The 16,485-nt window shown below is 54.3% G+C and overlaps 7 protein-coding genes across 7 annotated transcripts; 5 read left to right on the top strand and 2 right to left on the bottom strand.

Moving 5' to 3' along the window:
* Positions 1 to 184: 184 nt before the first annotated feature.
* On the top strand, positions 185 to 1,471 carry XYNF3 (Endo-1,4-beta-xylanase F3; the record flags this gene model as incomplete). The annotated part of the gene is made up of 1 exon (XM_049365194.1): positions 185 to 1,471. The coding sequence occupies one exon, from the start codon at positions 185 to 187 to the stop codon at positions 1,469 to 1,471; it is 1,287 nt and encodes a 428-aa protein (XP_049222995.1).
* Positions 1,472 to 1,699: 228 nt separating this feature from the next.
* On the bottom strand, positions 1,700 to 4,383 carry HIS3 (imidazoleglycerol-phosphate dehydratase; the record flags this gene model as incomplete). Its single annotated transcript, XM_049365193.1, has 2 exons — positions 1,700 to 1,884; positions 1,935 to 4,383. 2 exons carry the CDS (start codon positions 4,381 to 4,383, stop codon positions 1,700 to 1,702), a joined length of 2,634 nt encoding a protein of 877 aa, XP_049222994.1.
* A 677-nt stretch (positions 4,384 to 5,060) lies between these two features.
* J4E78_004564 (uncharacterized protein) lies at positions 5,061 to 6,298 on the top strand (the record flags this gene model as incomplete). Its single annotated transcript, XM_049365192.1, has 3 exons — positions 5,061 to 5,673; positions 5,720 to 5,903; positions 5,953 to 6,298. 3 exons carry the CDS (start codon positions 5,061 to 5,063, stop codon positions 6,296 to 6,298), a joined length of 1,143 nt encoding a protein of 380 aa, XP_049222993.1.
* A 992-nt stretch (positions 6,299 to 7,290) lies between these two features.
* On the top strand, positions 7,291 to 8,967 carry J4E78_004563 (uncharacterized protein; the record flags this gene model as incomplete). The annotated part of the gene is made up of 2 exons (XM_049365191.1): positions 7,291 to 7,805; positions 7,854 to 8,967. 2 exons carry the CDS (start codon positions 7,291 to 7,293, stop codon positions 8,965 to 8,967), a joined length of 1,629 nt encoding a protein of 542 aa, XP_049222992.1.
* Positions 8,968 to 10,194: 1,227 nt separating this feature from the next.
* On the top strand, positions 10,195 to 11,433 carry J4E78_004562 (uncharacterized protein; the record flags this gene model as incomplete). Its single annotated transcript, XM_049365190.1, has 2 exons — positions 10,195 to 10,203; positions 10,231 to 11,433. 2 exons carry the CDS (start codon positions 10,195 to 10,197, stop codon positions 11,431 to 11,433), a joined length of 1,212 nt encoding a protein of 403 aa, XP_049222991.1.
* A 607-nt stretch (positions 11,434 to 12,040) lies between these two features.
* On the top strand, positions 12,041 to 13,456 carry J4E78_004561 (uncharacterized protein; the record flags this gene model as incomplete). The annotated part of the gene is made up of 2 exons (XM_049365189.1): positions 12,041 to 12,048; positions 12,106 to 13,456. The coding sequence occupies 2 exons, from the start codon at positions 12,041 to 12,043 to the stop codon at positions 13,454 to 13,456; spliced, it is 1,359 nt and encodes a 452-aa protein (XP_049222990.1).
* Positions 13,457 to 14,040: 584 nt separating this feature from the next.
* Positions 14,041 to 15,465, bottom strand: J4E78_004560 (uncharacterized protein; the record flags this gene model as incomplete). The annotated part of the gene is made up of 4 exons (XM_049365188.1): positions 14,041 to 15,195; positions 15,245 to 15,293; positions 15,355 to 15,400; positions 15,456 to 15,465. 4 exons carry the CDS (start codon positions 15,463 to 15,465, stop codon positions 14,041 to 14,043), a joined length of 1,260 nt encoding a protein of 419 aa, XP_049222989.1.
* Positions 15,466 to 16,485: the final 1,020 nt, after the last annotated feature.

Here is a 16,485-nt window from a genome sequence, read left to right as displayed (position 1 = left end):
TTCTTCACTCACTCGGTCATCACCATTCTCTACACACACTCTCTATCTTCTCTTCTTTGAACCCTACTGGAAGCGTGCTTCCTGACATTCTTTTCTTGAATACCCACATAGAAGCGAGCTTCTATCCTTTTTCCACCTACCAACCGAACACCTTTGAACCCGAACCGATCGAAAAGTAGCAATCATGCACTTCAGCACATCCTCCATCTACTTCGGCGTCGTCGCCTTGTCTTCGACTTCCGCTGTCCTCGCAGCTGCTCCCTACGGACAGTGCGGTGGTCAGGGCTTCCAGGGCGACTCTACCTGCCCCCAGGGATGGTCCTGCGTCAAGAGCAACGACTGGTATAGCCAGTGCGTTAGCGGTGGTGGAAACGGCCAGGCACCTCCTGCTGCCACTGGCGTTGCACCCGCCCCCGTTGTTCCCTCCGCTGCGCCTGTGCCATCGATGAACGCCACCGAGCCCATCGCTGTCCCTGTCGCTGTTGCCCAGCCTGCTGCCACTGGCTCTGCCGGTGGTGCCAACGGCTCCACCCCCGACGTCGCTGGAAGTGGTGCCAACGGAGCCAAGTGCTCCCTCGATGCTGCCTTCAAGTCGCACGGCAAGAAGTACCTCGGTGTTGCTACCGACCAGGGTGCTCTCGGCAAGGGCAAGAACAAGGAGATCATCGTCGACAACTTCGGCCAGGTCACCCCTGAGAACAGCATGAAGTGGGATGCCACCGAGGCCACCCAGGGCAAGTTCACCCTCGACGGCGCCAACGCGCTCGTCAGCTTCGCCACCGAGAACAACAAGCTCATCCGTGGACACACCACCGTCTGGCACTCCCAGCTCCCTACCTGGGTCTCTTCCATCACCGACAAGACCAAGCTCCAGGAAGTCATGGTCGCTCACATCAAGAAGCTCATGACCACCTACGCCGGCAAGGTCTACGCCTGGGACGTAGTCAACGAGATCTTCAACGAGGACGGTTCCTTCCGCTCCTCCGTCTTCTACAACGTTCTCGGCGAGGACTTTGTTGCCACCGCTTTCGCTACCGCAAAGGCCGCTGACCCAGAGGCCAAGCTCTACATCAACGACTACAACCTCGACAGCCCGAGCTACGCCAAGACCAAGGCCATGGCCAGCAACGTCAAGAAGTGGATCGCTGCTGGTGTCCCCATTGACGGCATCGGTTCCCAGTCTCACTTGTCTGGCAGCTGGCCCATCTCTGACTACCCTGCTGCTCTCAAGCTCCTCTGTGGCTCTGCTCCCGAGTGCGCCATGACTGAGCTCGACATCAAGGGTGGATCTGCTGCTGACTACAAGACTGCCGTTACTGCCTGCTTGGACGTTGAGAACTGTGTCGGTGTTACCGTCTGGGGTGTCAGCGACACTGACTCTTGGATCGGTGCTGCTTCCACTCCTCTTCTCTTCGACGGTAGCTTCAAGGCCAAGGAGAACTACAACGGTCTCTGCACCGCTCTTGCTTAGATGCGTAGAGTGGAAATGAGAGTTGTCAACTAACTTTACCACCTTTCGGTAGACGTTGAGTGTTTGTTTTGTTGAGATGGGATGGTATTCTATCGTATATATATTTACTTCTTTGAGATGAAAACATCATCTTTCAATTGATCATTTGAATCACTTCACTCTATTTCTCTATCCAGACAACATCGTGATGATGAAATGATGTTACATGTGCTTCATTTTCCCTAATAATTACGCCACGCCAAGTCGCAAGCTGACAGCCCTTCGGTGAGCCTCTAGTTCCTCAACGCGCGCGAGTTCCATGACAGCAGGTCCGACGTTCTCGAGTCCTTCCCTAGTCAGGTGGGAGCTGGTGATGTGCTTGACGTATGACGCGAGGTTGACACCGGAGTATTGCTTAGCGTAGCCATAAGTTGCTATTCAATGTTAGCAGGAGGTTTGAAGAAAACGTATCGGCTTGACTTACGTAGAGAGTGGTTTACACCAGCAGAGTAGTCGCCGACACTCTCCGGGGTCCATTGGCCGATGAACACACTTCCAGCATTCTCCACCATTTCAGCTACCTTCTCTGCATCATCGACTTGCAGGATGAGATGTTCGGGTGCGTAATCGTTACTTAGCTGCATAGCCTCCTCCATTGTGTCTACTGCAAGTGTGAAGGAGTGCTCGATAGCCCCACGGACAATGTCTACTCGTGGTAGTGCGCTTGCCTGTTTGTGAAGCTCGTCTTCCACTGCAACAAGCTGTGACTCGCTCATTCCGACTGCAATCAAGATAACTTGGGAGTCGACACCGTGCTCAGCCTGACTGAGAAGATCTGATGCAACGAAAGCAGGGTTGGCGTTCGCGTCCGCAATGACGAGCACCTCACTCGGACCCGCAGGCATGTCGATGCTCACACCGGCGTTTGTGTCGTTGGAAACATGCATCTTCGCTGCGGTAACGAACTGGTTACCCGGGCCGAGAATCTTGTCGACCTTGGTCACGCTTTCAGTACCGTATGCCATGGCTGCGACGGCTTGCGCACCACCAGCAAGGACAATAGATTCCGCGCCGACCTTGTGGGCAACGTAGACAACCTCAGGGGTTACCTGGCCATTAGATCGTGGTGGAGTCGCAAGGACAATCTTCTTGCAGCCAGCGACCATGGCAGGTACACCAAGCATGAGCGCTGTAGAAGGAAGCACAGCTGTTCCACCAGGCACGTACAGGCCAACCCTTTCAATCGGTCGAGCGAATCGTGAGCACACGATGCCGGGCATAGTCTCTACTCTCAGTGGCTTGTCCTCTTTCTGTGCGGCGTGGAACTTCCTGATGTTCTCGAATGACACATCAATGGCCTTGGCCGTCTCAGGCCTCAACCGCATGAGCTCCGGAGGGAATGGTGCCCTCAGCACTGGCGAGGTAAGCGAAGTAGCCTTCTCGAACTTGTGTGTGTATTCTAGCAACGCAGCATCTCCGCGAGTTCTGACCGCCTCGATGATTGGTAGACATATACCCAGGATTTTGTCGGTCGAGCGTTGGGAGGGTCGTTGAAGGGTGGCGCTGATGGTCTCTGGCGTCTCGTTTTTGGTTGCATATCTTCGCATCGCAATGCGACCGTCCTTTGTGCCGGCGGGGTCATCCTTGCTCTTAGGCACTGAAGCGGCTTCCTTGATCTCTTCCTTCGTTGGGGGGTTTGTTGTACTGTTGGTCGCACCGTTCGTTGCTGCAGCTGCTTGGGCGGCAAAGGCCGGCTTAGCATCACCCTGTCGCCTTTTGACCTTGATGCTCTTCGCGTCGAGGTTGCGCTCGACATCCTCTAATGACACGCCAGACGCGATGCACTTGGTGAGAGCAAAGTAGAAAAGATCAGCAGCTTCGAACGCAACTTCATCTTTGGTGTTCGCGTCGCACAGCTCGGTGGCCTCCTCTAGTATCTTTGCCCTCAACAGCTGTGAGTCGTTGAAGAGTCGCGCAGTGTATGAGCCTTCCGGCGCTGAATCTTTCCGACTCTGGAGGGTCTTCTGTAGTTTCGACAGGCCGGTGTACTCGCCAAAGCAAGTGGGAGTTGCAAGGTGGCAGAAACCCCTGCCCTTCTGTCGCACCACAAACTGCAGGCAGTCGCTATCGCAGTCCAGCGCTAATGACACCAGCTCTTGGACATCACCACTGCTTTCGCCCTTGTACCACAACCCTCGCTTCCGGCTCTGGTATACACCCCGTCCAGTCTTGAGACTCTCCGCGACACTTTCTTCGCTGCTGTATACGAGCCCGAGGGCGACACCCCGCTCATCTGTGACGAGAGTTGTGAAAAGGCCGTCGGATCGGTCGCTCGTTGCGTTGGCCATGAACAGCTTTGCGACGCTCAACGCGTTGGTTTGTTTCGAGGGGTCGACCGTGAGGTTTTCGGCGGAGATGATGGGTATCGCGGATAGTTTTGCTAGGGTCAGAACGCTCTCCATGCTCGGCTTCGCAAACGAGACGAAGACATTGGGGCGATCTGTTCCGTAGTCCTTTAGCCATGCTTCGACAAGGCCAACATCCTCCACTTGGTGGGAGTAGATGTCCACTGATGTGCCCGCGATAGCTTCTATGATCTCTTCCTTTGTGTTTCCCGGCAAGCACAGCACTATCCTGTCTTGGTCGATCTTCATTGTCTTGAGCTGATCTAATTGCTGGCGGGTAACGAATACCTTGGCGGCGCCGGCATCGAGGAGAGATACGACATCGTCGATTGAGGTGACGGAAGCAACACCTAGATAGTTGGCGAAGCGGCCTACCGATTGCTTCAGGTGGGAGAGGGTCTCATCGATGGTCTCGTCGGTGACTCGAACAAAAACGTTGCCGACAAACGACAGCGCTTGAACATCAAGACCTTGGGCAGATTTTGTGTAAGCAGCCAGATCAATCGCAGCAACCAGATTTGGGGCCATGGTGTGAAGTTTGTTGCGATTGAGGCTTGGACAGGAAGTGTGATTCACACCTGATGCGTGAGTCGCTAGTTCATTGTAGAAAAAGTTCCAGAACTAGCAGATGCCAAATCGCGGGGCGGGCTGCCCCACTACGGCGATGACGACAACAACGTAAGCACCGACGCGCTTCAGACGCGTCGCACTTACCGGAAAGCGTCGGATTAATATATAACCTCTGGATACTGTTGTTTCCGTTCCGAGAGATATCTTCGCACACCCTGCTCACCCTTTGTATTTGCAAGCTACTAGTTGACTTTAGACACTTGATTCGTCTCCTCTCGTTACTGTTTCCCTGGCCTAGCGTACGAACCGAGGTCCAGACTGAAGCGCAGGTAACTAGCGAACTGTAATCACCAACATGGAATCCCAAGGTACGATCAGTAGTAGATGCTCGGAGGCACCGGAACCACTCCAAGGGCTCCACGGAATCTCCTTGGTCCGGAGAGATCCACAGCGGATGGTGGACTTGTTCATTCCGCCCGTAGCCCAGGATAGTACATGTACCCCACTCCATTGTGAAGGCTGCCTAGCGAAACCCACTATAATTCGTGTGTAGTCTGGCGAGTATAAAAGGGTCGAATGCTCTCCGCGGATGCCTGATCTCCAGTAAACCTGAAAACACCTCTTTCATCACGAACATGTCTTATTCACCACCCGACTCCGCCAAACCTTTCACTCTCAATGTCTCTGACCAGAGCATTTCGGAATGGCGTCAACTCCTCCAGCTCTCTAAGCTGGCACCTGAAACTTGGGAAGGACGACAGGAAGACCGCCGCTTTGGCGTGTCCCGCAAGTGGCTGTCCGATGCAAAGGACTACTGGCTGAACAAGTACGACTGGCGCGCGCAAGAAAAACACATCAACTCGTTCCCGAACTACAAGATGCAAATCGAGGACGTCGATATGCATTTTGTCGCTCTTTTCTCTGAGAAGAAAGATGCCATCCCCATCATCTTCATGCACGGATGGCCAGGCAGTTTCCTCGAATTTCTGCCTATGTTGACGTTGATCAAGGAGAAGTATTCAGCCAAGGACCTACCATACCACATCGTCGTGCCCTCACTGCCCGGGTACACCCTGAGTACCGTGCAGTCGGTAGATAAGGAATGGACTCTGGCAGACAGCAGTCGCGTCATGAACCAGCTGATGCTGAATCTGGGCTTCAACAAGTACCTCGCCCAGGGAGGAGACGTTGGCAGCTTTACGGCGCAAATGATGAGCCAATTGTACGACTCCTGTGTAGCATTGCATTGTAAGTCCAACTCCATATATCGATTACTCTGATTCTGATGTACCAGTGAACCTGATAAGTGGTCTTCCTAAGCCGGACGAGAACACTCCTTTGAATGAGGTAGAGAAGAAATCACTCGGTTACGCAAAGGAATGGGCAACTAGCGGAACGGCCTACGCTCAGGAGCATGGCTCGAGACCCAGTACGATTGGGAATGTGTTGGCATCGAGCCCGCTCGCACTTCTTGCATGGTATTGTCATTGTTCTACGTAGAGAAATGTCTCCACTAATGTCCTTCAGGATCGGTGAGAAGTTTCTTGAATGGAGCGATGAGGACCCGTCCCTCGACGAGACACTCACCAATGTGTCACTCTACTGGTTCACCGAAAGCTTTGCTCGTTCTATCTATCCCTATCGCGCGCTCTTTGGGTCGGGTGCTAGGGACATCGGTGCGCCTAAGAAGCCACTCGGTTTCTCGTTCTTCCCACGAGAACTGGCCCCAGGCATCAAGAGCATCTTGGAGAAGGAAACAAACTTGGTATTCTACAAGCAGCACGAAAGCGGCGGACATTTTGCTGCTCTGGAAAAACCGAAAGAGCTCTGGCAGGATGTTGAGGAGTTTGCCGGCAAGGTTTGGAAGGTATGAGGTGGCATGAAGGATAGTATCTGTCTTTCTATTGCTTGCGAAGGACGGCTGACATGATAAAGGGTTCTGCTACGTCCTCGAGATTGTAGGAATGCGATTGGAGGTCCCGGGGAGCTGTATGTGAGGAGTTGCGACTGCATGCAAGGAACTTGTCGATGCTGCTAGTGCTGTATGGATGCGGAGTATGGTACCTGATTAGTTCCTAAGGGGTACATGCCCTGCGAGTAAATGTTATTCCTGCTTCATCGACCAAAAGTCGCTCAATTTCCGCGATCCCAGTTACCGATTTCAAGTCCATCGCAATTTGGATGGAACGCCGATTTGTTATCAATACCCCGACTTATAATCAATACACCGTTGGGCCCACCCGCACGCGCAGATCGCTCCTCCCCTGGCGGCAGAACTCCGCCCATCGGCTTCAATGTTCCGCATGACGCGCAGCGCCGGCCCCAACCTTCAACGATCGCACGACAGCACTGACAGGACATGACAAGAGGCCAAATCGGGCCGGCTCTTATATGTTTTGCTAAAATGTTCTACAGCAAGTAACCACCTTCTTAGTGTCGCCTCCGCGCCCTCATCGGCAGATGCATCGGCATCACCAAGTACACCAGCTACGCGTACACCCAGCATGATTACCCGTCGGCAGTTGTGCAACAGAACGAAACATTCAATCTGAAGTGCGATCACGTGAGCCTATCAGCGTTGCCTCGGTAGTAGACCTTTACCCCAGCTTCTTCGCATGCTTCTTGTACAATTCGGTGTTTGGTGTCGCCAAAGATCGTCATCGCGGCGCGTCCCTGCAGGGCTGCATAACGGAGCACCCCAAATATGCCCCAGCTTCTGTTATTCGTTTATCCTGCCCCAGGCACGGAGGCGAACGCTAGTAATGTACCGTGACGAAGACCCAGTTTTCGGTAGAATAAAGAGAAGATGCATTCCCAAAATCTTGGATTAAGGTTCTTACTCAATCTATCTGGCTTACTGTCAAGATGAGGCTCGATAAGTCACTCCAATGTGCGCTGCTGAATGCGCCTTCCGTCGTATTCGCCGCCCCACAGTCAGCATCCTACCCCACAAACGGCACGGCACCGGCCGCTTTCAGCTCGAAGTGTGCGGAACTTGCGTCTAAACTTCACATCGATGGCGGCGTTGTTACGACAGCCGAGTTTGTCGCCGCTGGTACGAACCTGACTGTACCCGTATACGACGAAACATGTGCCGCAGCACCGCCAGCTATCACAGCGGACATGTGCCGCGTCGCGCTCAATGTGTCGACATCTGAGCGTTCTGGCTTCAGGATGGAGGCGTTCCTCCCAGCCAACTGGACAGGTCGATTCCTCTCTGGTGGCAATGGAGGTTTGAATGGTTGCATCAGTTACGACGACTTGGCCTATGCGGTGGGTCTAGGTTTCGCTGCGGTTGGAACCAACAACGGTCACGATGGCACGAGTGGCTTGCCGTTTTACAATAACTCAGACGTTGTGGAAGACTTCGCGTACCGAGCGTAAGTATCCTTGTGTTGGCATGCTGGAAGTTGGCTAATCAATATCAGTTTACATACTGGTGTCGTGGTCGGAAAGCAGATCACCAAAGACTTCTACGGCAAACCGCACGACAAGTCCTATTACCTTGGATGCTCCACCGGAGGAAGACAGGGTATGAAGTCTGCCCAAGATTTCCCAGACGATTTCGACGGCATTGTTGCGGGCGCACCAGCCTTCGCCTTTAACAACCTTACCTCATGGAGTGGACACTTCTACACCCTCACTGGCCCAGCAAACTCGTCGTCCGCTTTCGTTCCGCAGTCAAAGTGGGTGCAGATTCACGCTGATGTCTTGAAGCAATGCGACAAGCTTGACAATCTCGAGGATGGCATCCTTGAGGCTCCCTTGCTTTGCCAGTATGACCCTTCGGGCCTAGCTTGCGCTGAGGGCGGCAACACCACTACCTGCCTTACGCCCGAGCAGCTAGAGACAGTCAAGGGAGTTTACTCGCCACTTCTCAATGATGCAGGAGACTTAGTCTATCCCCGTCTGCAGCCTGGTGCTGAGGTGATTGCGGCTGGCGCTATCATCAACGGACAGCCCTTTCCCTACACAACAGATTGGTTCCGCTACGCTATCTACAACGACCCTACCTGGGACCCTGCGACTCTTAGCTCCGAGGACTACGACTACGCCGCAAAACTGAATCTCTTTGGAATCGAGTCCTTCAAGGGTGATTTGAGCGGAATGAAGGACCGCGGCGCCAAGGTGCTACACTGGCATGGCGGTGCGGACTTTGTTATCTCATCCGATAACTCTGCTCGCTACTACGAACACGTCACTTCTACTATGGGTCTGTCGCCTGAAGAGCTCGACGAGTTCTACAGGTACTTCCTTGTCAGTGGAACTGGTCACTGTGGTGGGGGAGAGGGTGCGCACGCCATTGGCCAGAGCGTGGGCGAGGTCAACGGATATGAGACGAGCCACAACGTACTCATGGCTTTGGTTGACTGGGTAGAAAACGGCAACGCACCCGAGACACTTATCGGAACGAAGTTCGTCAACGACACGGTCGCTCTAGGCGTTGAGTTTGAGCGCGCTCATTGCAAGTTCCCCAAGGTCAACCAGTACAAGGGCGGTAACCCTGATGTTGTTGAGAGCTGGGAATGCGTTGACGCGTAGGTCTGAGTTTGGTTGTAGAAGAAAGCATTGTACAAATGGATCAAAGACTTATGTTCAACATTTGACAGTTCATGCATCAACATCTAGGATTTATTCTAAGATGCCAAACCCGTAAATCATTCGCGTACTTCTCTGTCAGCCTTAGGGACGTCGTGAAACATTTAGTCATTGTACCGCTTGCTGGCTACACTGGGAGCCTTCCCAGTGGGTAGACACCTACAGACACTTGCATCAAATGTGTTTTGATTGCCTTACAAGGTGTCTCATACATATTTTACTTCAGCCGCCGTTAACGTAGGGTCCGCTCCAGGTTGATGTTGAAACAAACCTTCATACAAAACAGTCGGCGTACTCGCGTACTTACGGGCCATCCGAACTTCGCTGAGAACCATGGTTGAGATACATCAAAACCAAGGCTTACAATCCACATGTGGTATTTTCGTGCAAACTCAATTTACGCGCGTTTTCTCATGCAATAGCGCTAAGACATGTCAGTTTATCTCAACCGTGCCTTGCATAGCATCGTCGGTGGATGTTTGAGAAGTGGAAGTGAAAGCCGAAGACTCACCGATTTCACTCCCTTACAACAACTACAACAGCGCAAGGTTAACAGCGTTTGACGTCACACAATTTCAGTCCGAGCGTCCTTTCTCTACAATGGCGCTCAACGGTATTGCAGTGCTTTTCAACGCGCCACAACTCACGTCCTCTGTGCATTCGAACTCGTTCCTCCAACACATCCCCACCGTCGCAACATCTGCGTACACGAAGCTTACGAGCATAATATCCAACAAAATGGGCTCATTTAGCGTTCCCGAATCCCCAGTTCCAGCGCGGCCTGCGAAGTCGGCGGCCACGGCGAAAAAGCCATCTCCAAGAACACATGACGCCAATACGTCCATAGGCAAGCGCAAAGAACGCGCCAATTCAGACGAGTCCGGAGGTAACGGGGTAAACCAACCTTCACCAGCGAAAAAGAAAAAGCGAACATCATTGGACGGTCGTTCTTCGGGAAAGAAAGCGATGGACTCCAGTCCCTCTTCAACACCACAAACGCATTCTAAGCACAGCCATGAAACGGCGCCACCGAATGGCCGCCCGACGAAGCATGAATCAACTTTCGCGCCAAACCGTCGATCGGAACCACCTCAACATCCGCCTCTAAACGCATGTGGACACACGATCCATCCCGTCTATAGCGAGAACTACGCCAAAGCAATGTGCCCGATGTGTCTGGTAGATGCCTCAATGAAGACGCTCCAGCACATCCAAGAGTTCATCAACGCCCATGATGGCTTGTCTCAATGGAAAGAGAACCTCGAGGGCCACTATGCTAAGTCGACTTACCATGTCGCCAGTCTGGGTGGTAAGAAGGGGAAGAATGTGAATGGAACAGATGTGTCTTACAGACACTGCAAGAGAAACTTAGTCAACTTGATCAACGAGATAGAAGATCTTTCCGAGATGGAGCTGGCCTGGGAAACGAAACAGTCTCCTGAGAACAACGACGTTTACGTGCAACATGTCCGACTCAGGAAGCAGTACAGTGCTACAGCTGCACTGCACTGGTACAAAGACACTGAACACAATGGCTTCATCGGTCGTGTTGAGGAGGACTGCGAGTTCTTCAGTCAACGCCGTGGTCGGCGCTGGACAATCGCAAGTGATCCAGACTTCCCTGACCGAGATGGTCTTGAACATGATCTAGGATGGAAATCGCTCAAGAAAATCCAGCATAAGCTTCTCAACGATTCCGATATTCCTAAGGTTCAAAGGACCGATGTCGCAGAGCAACTGCCGACGCGAAAGCGCTGCCGAGAAGGCGCAAGCGTTTCATGGAACGAAGACGTTTACGTTCGCACAGATGCTGACGTGGATGTGCTCCGTAAAGCATCATGCTCACTCTCAGAAGAGTTCCTCGAGCCTTCTCCAAAAAGGCCTAGGATGGGCGTTCTTCGCACAACTCCACTCGAGGTCACACGAGAGCTTATTCCCGCTACACCAGTCGCGAACGGCTCGAACCCTATTCGCCCTCACTACGTCATCCCGCTGAGCCGCAACGGGCCTCCGAGAGACGTTACTAGGAGCTCGATGTGCAGGCATAGACGACGGTACGTGAAGGGACAATGGGCAGTTCCGGAGGGAAGCGAAATCATCGATACCAGTGGATATCGCAAGAACTTCGACGTCCATGTCGCGAATATGGAGCAGCTGCAGATCGAGGCTGTGAAGTTGGACCGAGAAGACCTTGGCGGGGACACAGAGATGAGGGATGCTCCTGCCGCTGATGCGCAAAGATCAACACCACAGCCGTCGCGGTGGTCACCAAGCCTTGGGGGCCGACTGGTGAATTGCATCACCAACCTTAGGGTCTTCACTTTCCCGGGTTTTGACAGACAAGATCGTGGCGGTGGTGAAACTTCGGCGCCGCAAAACAATGCTAGACACGCCAGTCTCCTGGCTTGATGCCGCTGTCAGGCTGTAACCGTACATCGTGCTGACATCTTGTAAGTCGTTCCCTATAGATTGTCTTGGTGTTTCGCACTAACGGTCGTTTCCAAGGTTTACACGATGGATGCTTACGTGCTCAGCCCCAACATGTGACCTGTGGTACCTTGGCAGAGCGACTTATTCCCGACCGTCAACTCAACATCTCAATCTCAGAACCCACACAACATTCCCGACACTGTTTGCGAAAGACTTAGCATCTTTTAAAGATGGGCTGCTCAGCTATGCGCTCCAGATTGGGGATCAAAAGGATCGATTCTCGGATCGACTTGGGCGAGGATCCCCCGCAAAACGCCGACGGCCACATCCCGGAAATTGACACTCGCTCACGCTACGCTTGGCCTGCACGGACAAGAGATATCGATTCGGCGTAATTGTGACGCCTGAAGGACAATTCCGTCGTCCAGATCGTGTGTAACGAAGTGGTTCAGATGTCGATCATGTCACTGCGTCGCTGGGTATAAAGCACCCTGTCTGCTTCATGCGCAGCGAAATGTTTCCAGTCTGATACCGCTTGTAAAGTGCTCAACTGTTACCAGCATCACCGCCGATCTTATACGACAGGATGCGAGTGTCTATTGCTCCTGTACTTATCTTCGCCTCTCTGGCATCTGCGGCGCCGCAATGGAGTGATCATTACAAACGCCAATGGACTGATCACTACAAACGCGAGGCTCCCACACCCTCACCCGAACTGGTCCAGCGCCAGGAGTCTTTCGCAGTACCCGAATGGGATAAACGCCAATGGACTGACCATTACAAACGCGAGGCTCCCACGCCCGCGCCCGAACTGGTTCAGCGCCAGGAGTCTTTCGTACCACCACCCCCATTCGCAGCTGTCCGAAGGCAGGACAGTGCTGTATGGTACGCCCCTGGAGGCAAACGCGACGCTCACACGCCCGCGCCCGAACTGGTCCAGCGCCAGGAATCTTTCGTACCACCACCCCCATTCGCACCTGCGACTCCAGCTGCGGAAGCAGTTGTCCGAAGACAAGACTCAATCCTCAGACCACCTAAACGCGAGGTTCCCCCTACACCCGCGCCTCAAGCTCCAGGGAAGAGACAGAATGCCCCACGCCAGCACACTGACCCGCCGGAGACTCTGCAACTCCGCGGTATGCCTCGTCGAGACGAGGCCGAGGCTCCTGAGCCAACTGAGCCTCCTAGTCCTCGTGACCTACCCGTAGCAGACGAAATCCTACCTCGAAGTGATGGAGAAGATGAACCCATCACCAACGCCCGCAGAGCAGCGGACCCTGAGCCCACTGGTCCTAGTGACCAACCCCAAGTCATAGTCCCACGTCAAAAGACTGAAGACGGACAACGCAAGAGAAACGAAAAGGAGCCAATCACCGAGTTGCGCAGAGATGCCTACGCAAACCCTGAGCCCACCGACCCCCCCAGCCCCTGCGACAAGGCGGAACCAGCTAAGATCAAGCCCCGAACCGAAGAGGAAGAACCCACCGACCCTCCCAAAGCCAGAGACAACACAGACACCAACCCCATCCTCAAAGCCCTATCAGGAACCTACGCCCTGGTAAACACATCCAGCTCGCGAAACGGCGAACCCATCCCCGACCTACCCTACGGCAACGCCCCCGTCGGCCTCCTCATCTACACAGAATCCGGCTTCATGTCCGCCACCATCACAGCCACGGAACCTGAATTCCGACCTAACCTCACCTTCCCGTACCAGCCCAACGACTCAGACGCTGATTGGGCGCTCGTTGGCAAGCACAGTATCGGGTACGCGGGCCCGTATAGTGTTAACGAGGAGATACCTGCGACGGAGACGGAGGGCCAGATTTTCCACGGTCCGCTTACGGTGGCGAATGTGCCAACTTGGGAGGGGCAGAAGGGGAAGAGGAATTATACGATTGTTGAGGTGGAGGAGAATGGGGAGGAGGTTAAGTATTTGAAAATTGGCAGTGAGCGAGGGAATGGGTATAGGGGTATTCTTTGGTGGAAGAAGGTTGATTAGATGGTGGTGATGTATTAGGCCTGGCGGAATTCTATAGCGATATAAACTTACAGTTTATTCATAGATTTCCGACAGTTGTTTTCCATGTGTTCAGTGAGATGTGCTTTGGCCTGTTGAGATAAGTGGACATGATGGCTGCAGGTGAATATAAGAAAACATTGAGACGGCAGTGGGTCTTGAGTGATGGCTGCGCCGGAATTTGACGATGTTATCAAGTGCTTCGTAACCAATGGCTGAATGATGCTAGTAATTAGAGCACGATGATAGCAACTATCTGTATCCATCCAGACTGCTACAGCGTTCGTGCCAGTGTCTTATTCAAGTCTTTCTACTGCACTCCGGTCACTTGCCCCATACCTCTGATCTTGACTCCTGTGCACTCTGTCGAGATATCAGCCGTTGCATAACTCTCACTCTCTTCCTATCCAAATCTGCTTGAACGCCGTAGAACGTCAAATCTGCCTGGCTGACAAGACCCAGGAGGCGGAACATCAGGAGGGTATATATGACTTCAGCAGATTCAAGATCTCGCCAACGACTGTGTTCGAAGTGGTCTCTCCCTCTTCACGAGAAGTGTCTGACGCCTAATCATCCGACTTCATTTCCACGTCCTTTGCATCTTTCGTCTCCTCTTTTGCTGGCGCTTCCTCTTTGGCCTCTTTGTCTCCAGCTTTCGCATCGCTAGATTTCTCGGATCCACCATCTTTCATCTCTTGATCCTTGGCTTCTGTCTCGGCTGGTAACTTGGCCTCTGGACTCTTGTGGTCGAGGCTCGGCCTGCCAATGGCTCCTTCAATGTTGAGCTTTCCCTGCTTTTGCGGACCGGTATCTTCCATGCCGATAACCTCTGGACCTCGGGCATGCGGCGCTTCTTCCTCGCCCTCGACGGTGTCTACAATGGTACCTCCGCCTTCCATCTCGCCGAATGTAGTTCTTGTCGGGCTCGTGGTCATGCTGTGTGGGTTGTTCAAAACGATGCCGGCCTCTTGTTCTTGGCGCAGAAGTTCGCCTTGAGTGACGGGCCCTGTAGACGGCAGCGTCTCGCCCTCGGGGTGTGACGAAGCAATTTGAGCTACATTGGAGGTAGGAGATTCTGCCCGCTGACCACTCAGCATTCCCACCGTCACTGTTTCTATGCGTCCAGCACCGTTGGGACCGTCGACCATTTCGGTGCTCTCTGAAATAAGCTCGTTCTGGCCGCGGTTCTGAAGCCAAGGAATGGGCGTAAGTAGGGCCCCGCCCAGTGCCTCATCTGAACCCAGCTGCGCGGTTTGCGTAGTGGTGGATGTGGTGCCATTGAGCAGTCCGCTGGAAGTCGGCAGCACGGCTTGTGGCAGAGGGAAGATGGTGAGGGGCGAGGAGACGGAGACGACACGGTCGAGTGCGCGGAGGTAGGGTGGCAGGTATCGGTAGCGTTTCTTGGGCTCGAGGATGAGTTCAGCTAGGCGTTGGACGGTATGCGGGGGATGGCTCGCGAAGTTCTTGGAGAGGGTGGAACGTATGGAGGAGTAGAAGGTGGTAACGTCTGTTGGCACGCTTTGCGACTCGGTGGAGGCGGAGAAGGCGGGCACAGGCGGTCGCGGGGGCGTGGCGGGCGGTGCATTCTCCTTGTCGGTGGCATGCGAGTCTTGGCTCGATATGGCATTGGAGGTGTTGGGTCGCGAGGGCAGGTCGGTGGTTGCGGACGTGGTCGGCCTGGGAAGTGCGTCTGCGGGTGGCTTGGGAAAGTCGGTGATGATCTGCGAGGGTCAGGGTTGATGGCTGTGGGTATGGGTAGCTCGGGATTACCTCATCCAGGCGATCCAAGATGTACTGCAGTGTCTTTGGCCATTCTGCTCTGCACACGGGCGCGTTAGATGCTGCATGCGCCGGACGTGGGCTCTGGGGTGGAGACGTACGAATCGAGGGAGCCGTCCTCGGCAGCTTTCTGGAGGATTAACTCTGCTGGAGGAGCATCAGTAGGTGCCGCGTTGCCAGGACCCTAGAATCCCAGACTCACCAGACGTCATGGCTGCGGCGCGTGGGTGTCGTGGTGGTGGTAGAGGCGCGACTCGCGATGGGGCTGCTTTTGGCGGGCCGATACTGCGTCAGTCGAAACGGCGACCCTGTGCGCTACGCGTCCTTAATGATGTCAGATATGGCTGTGTGATTGGCCCAAGCAAGTGACGGGAAAGCTGTCGGTGTCGCGCAAAATGACGGCAGATTGAGCTCCACTGCGCTGGACTCGTACCGTAGTGCTCAAGGCCTGCGCCACAGATGCAATCTAAAGATAGCGCAGACTAGCCAATGAGCAGCGGAGATGGCCGGGCGGTGCAGGTAGGCGATGGTTCAGCAGCAGCTGGGGCCAAGCCTTGTGCGCGTGAGAGGATGCCGAAAGCGACAGGCAGCTGAGCAGCCAAAGGCTTGGGCCGCGCCGCAGCATGACAGTCGCGCCGTACTTGTAGAAGTCAGACCGCCCGACGTGCGCATTCTCGTGCTTCGTATTTTGATATCCACAAAGCCTCACCCAGGCTACCGTTGACTGAAGTAAACACGGAGCAGCGAGCGGGTCTTACGGCGAGACCCCCTTCAGCCTTTCTCCACACCGGCCGGGGCTCTCCCAGGCGCTACTTTGCGCACATCTCAGCACCTGCGTCCACCTAGCAGCAGCCGTCCCATCTCCGCCCACGCCCCCAAGTCCTAACAAACAACTCCTCCTCCCGCCGCTCGCTCGCATTGTTGTCCGTCGATATCGCTCCTTATCACCAAGTATCCCCATCTCCGACCCGTCGCTCGTCATCGCCTGTTGCTTCTTCGGCCTCTCCGCATAGCCAAGATACTAGTTTCAGCGACGCGCGCTCACCTGCTCCCCCGACGACAGCGACTCCCTTGGTTTCAGCAGTCCGCCCAGCGCCCGCCCTCTGTCTCAAGTACCCCGGCAGCCCTACACACCGCACCACGACACAGGTCGCAGTTTGTCTGCGCCGCACCACCACGCCCGCCTCACCACCCGCCTCTATATCCCCACGCTCCAGCCGCCCATCGCGGCT

The sequence above is a fragment of the Alternaria triticimaculans genome (assembly GCF_023758025.1).
Source record: "Alternaria triticimaculans strain BMP 0046 chromosome Unknown scaffold_5, whole genome shotgun sequence".
In the NCBI taxonomy this organism is placed as follows: domain Eukaryota; kingdom Fungi; phylum Ascomycota; class Dothideomycetes; order Pleosporales; family Pleosporaceae; genus Alternaria; species Alternaria triticimaculans.
The sequence above is the reverse complement of the archived record's forward strand: the minus strand, read 5'-3'. Positions and strand labels throughout refer to the sequence as shown.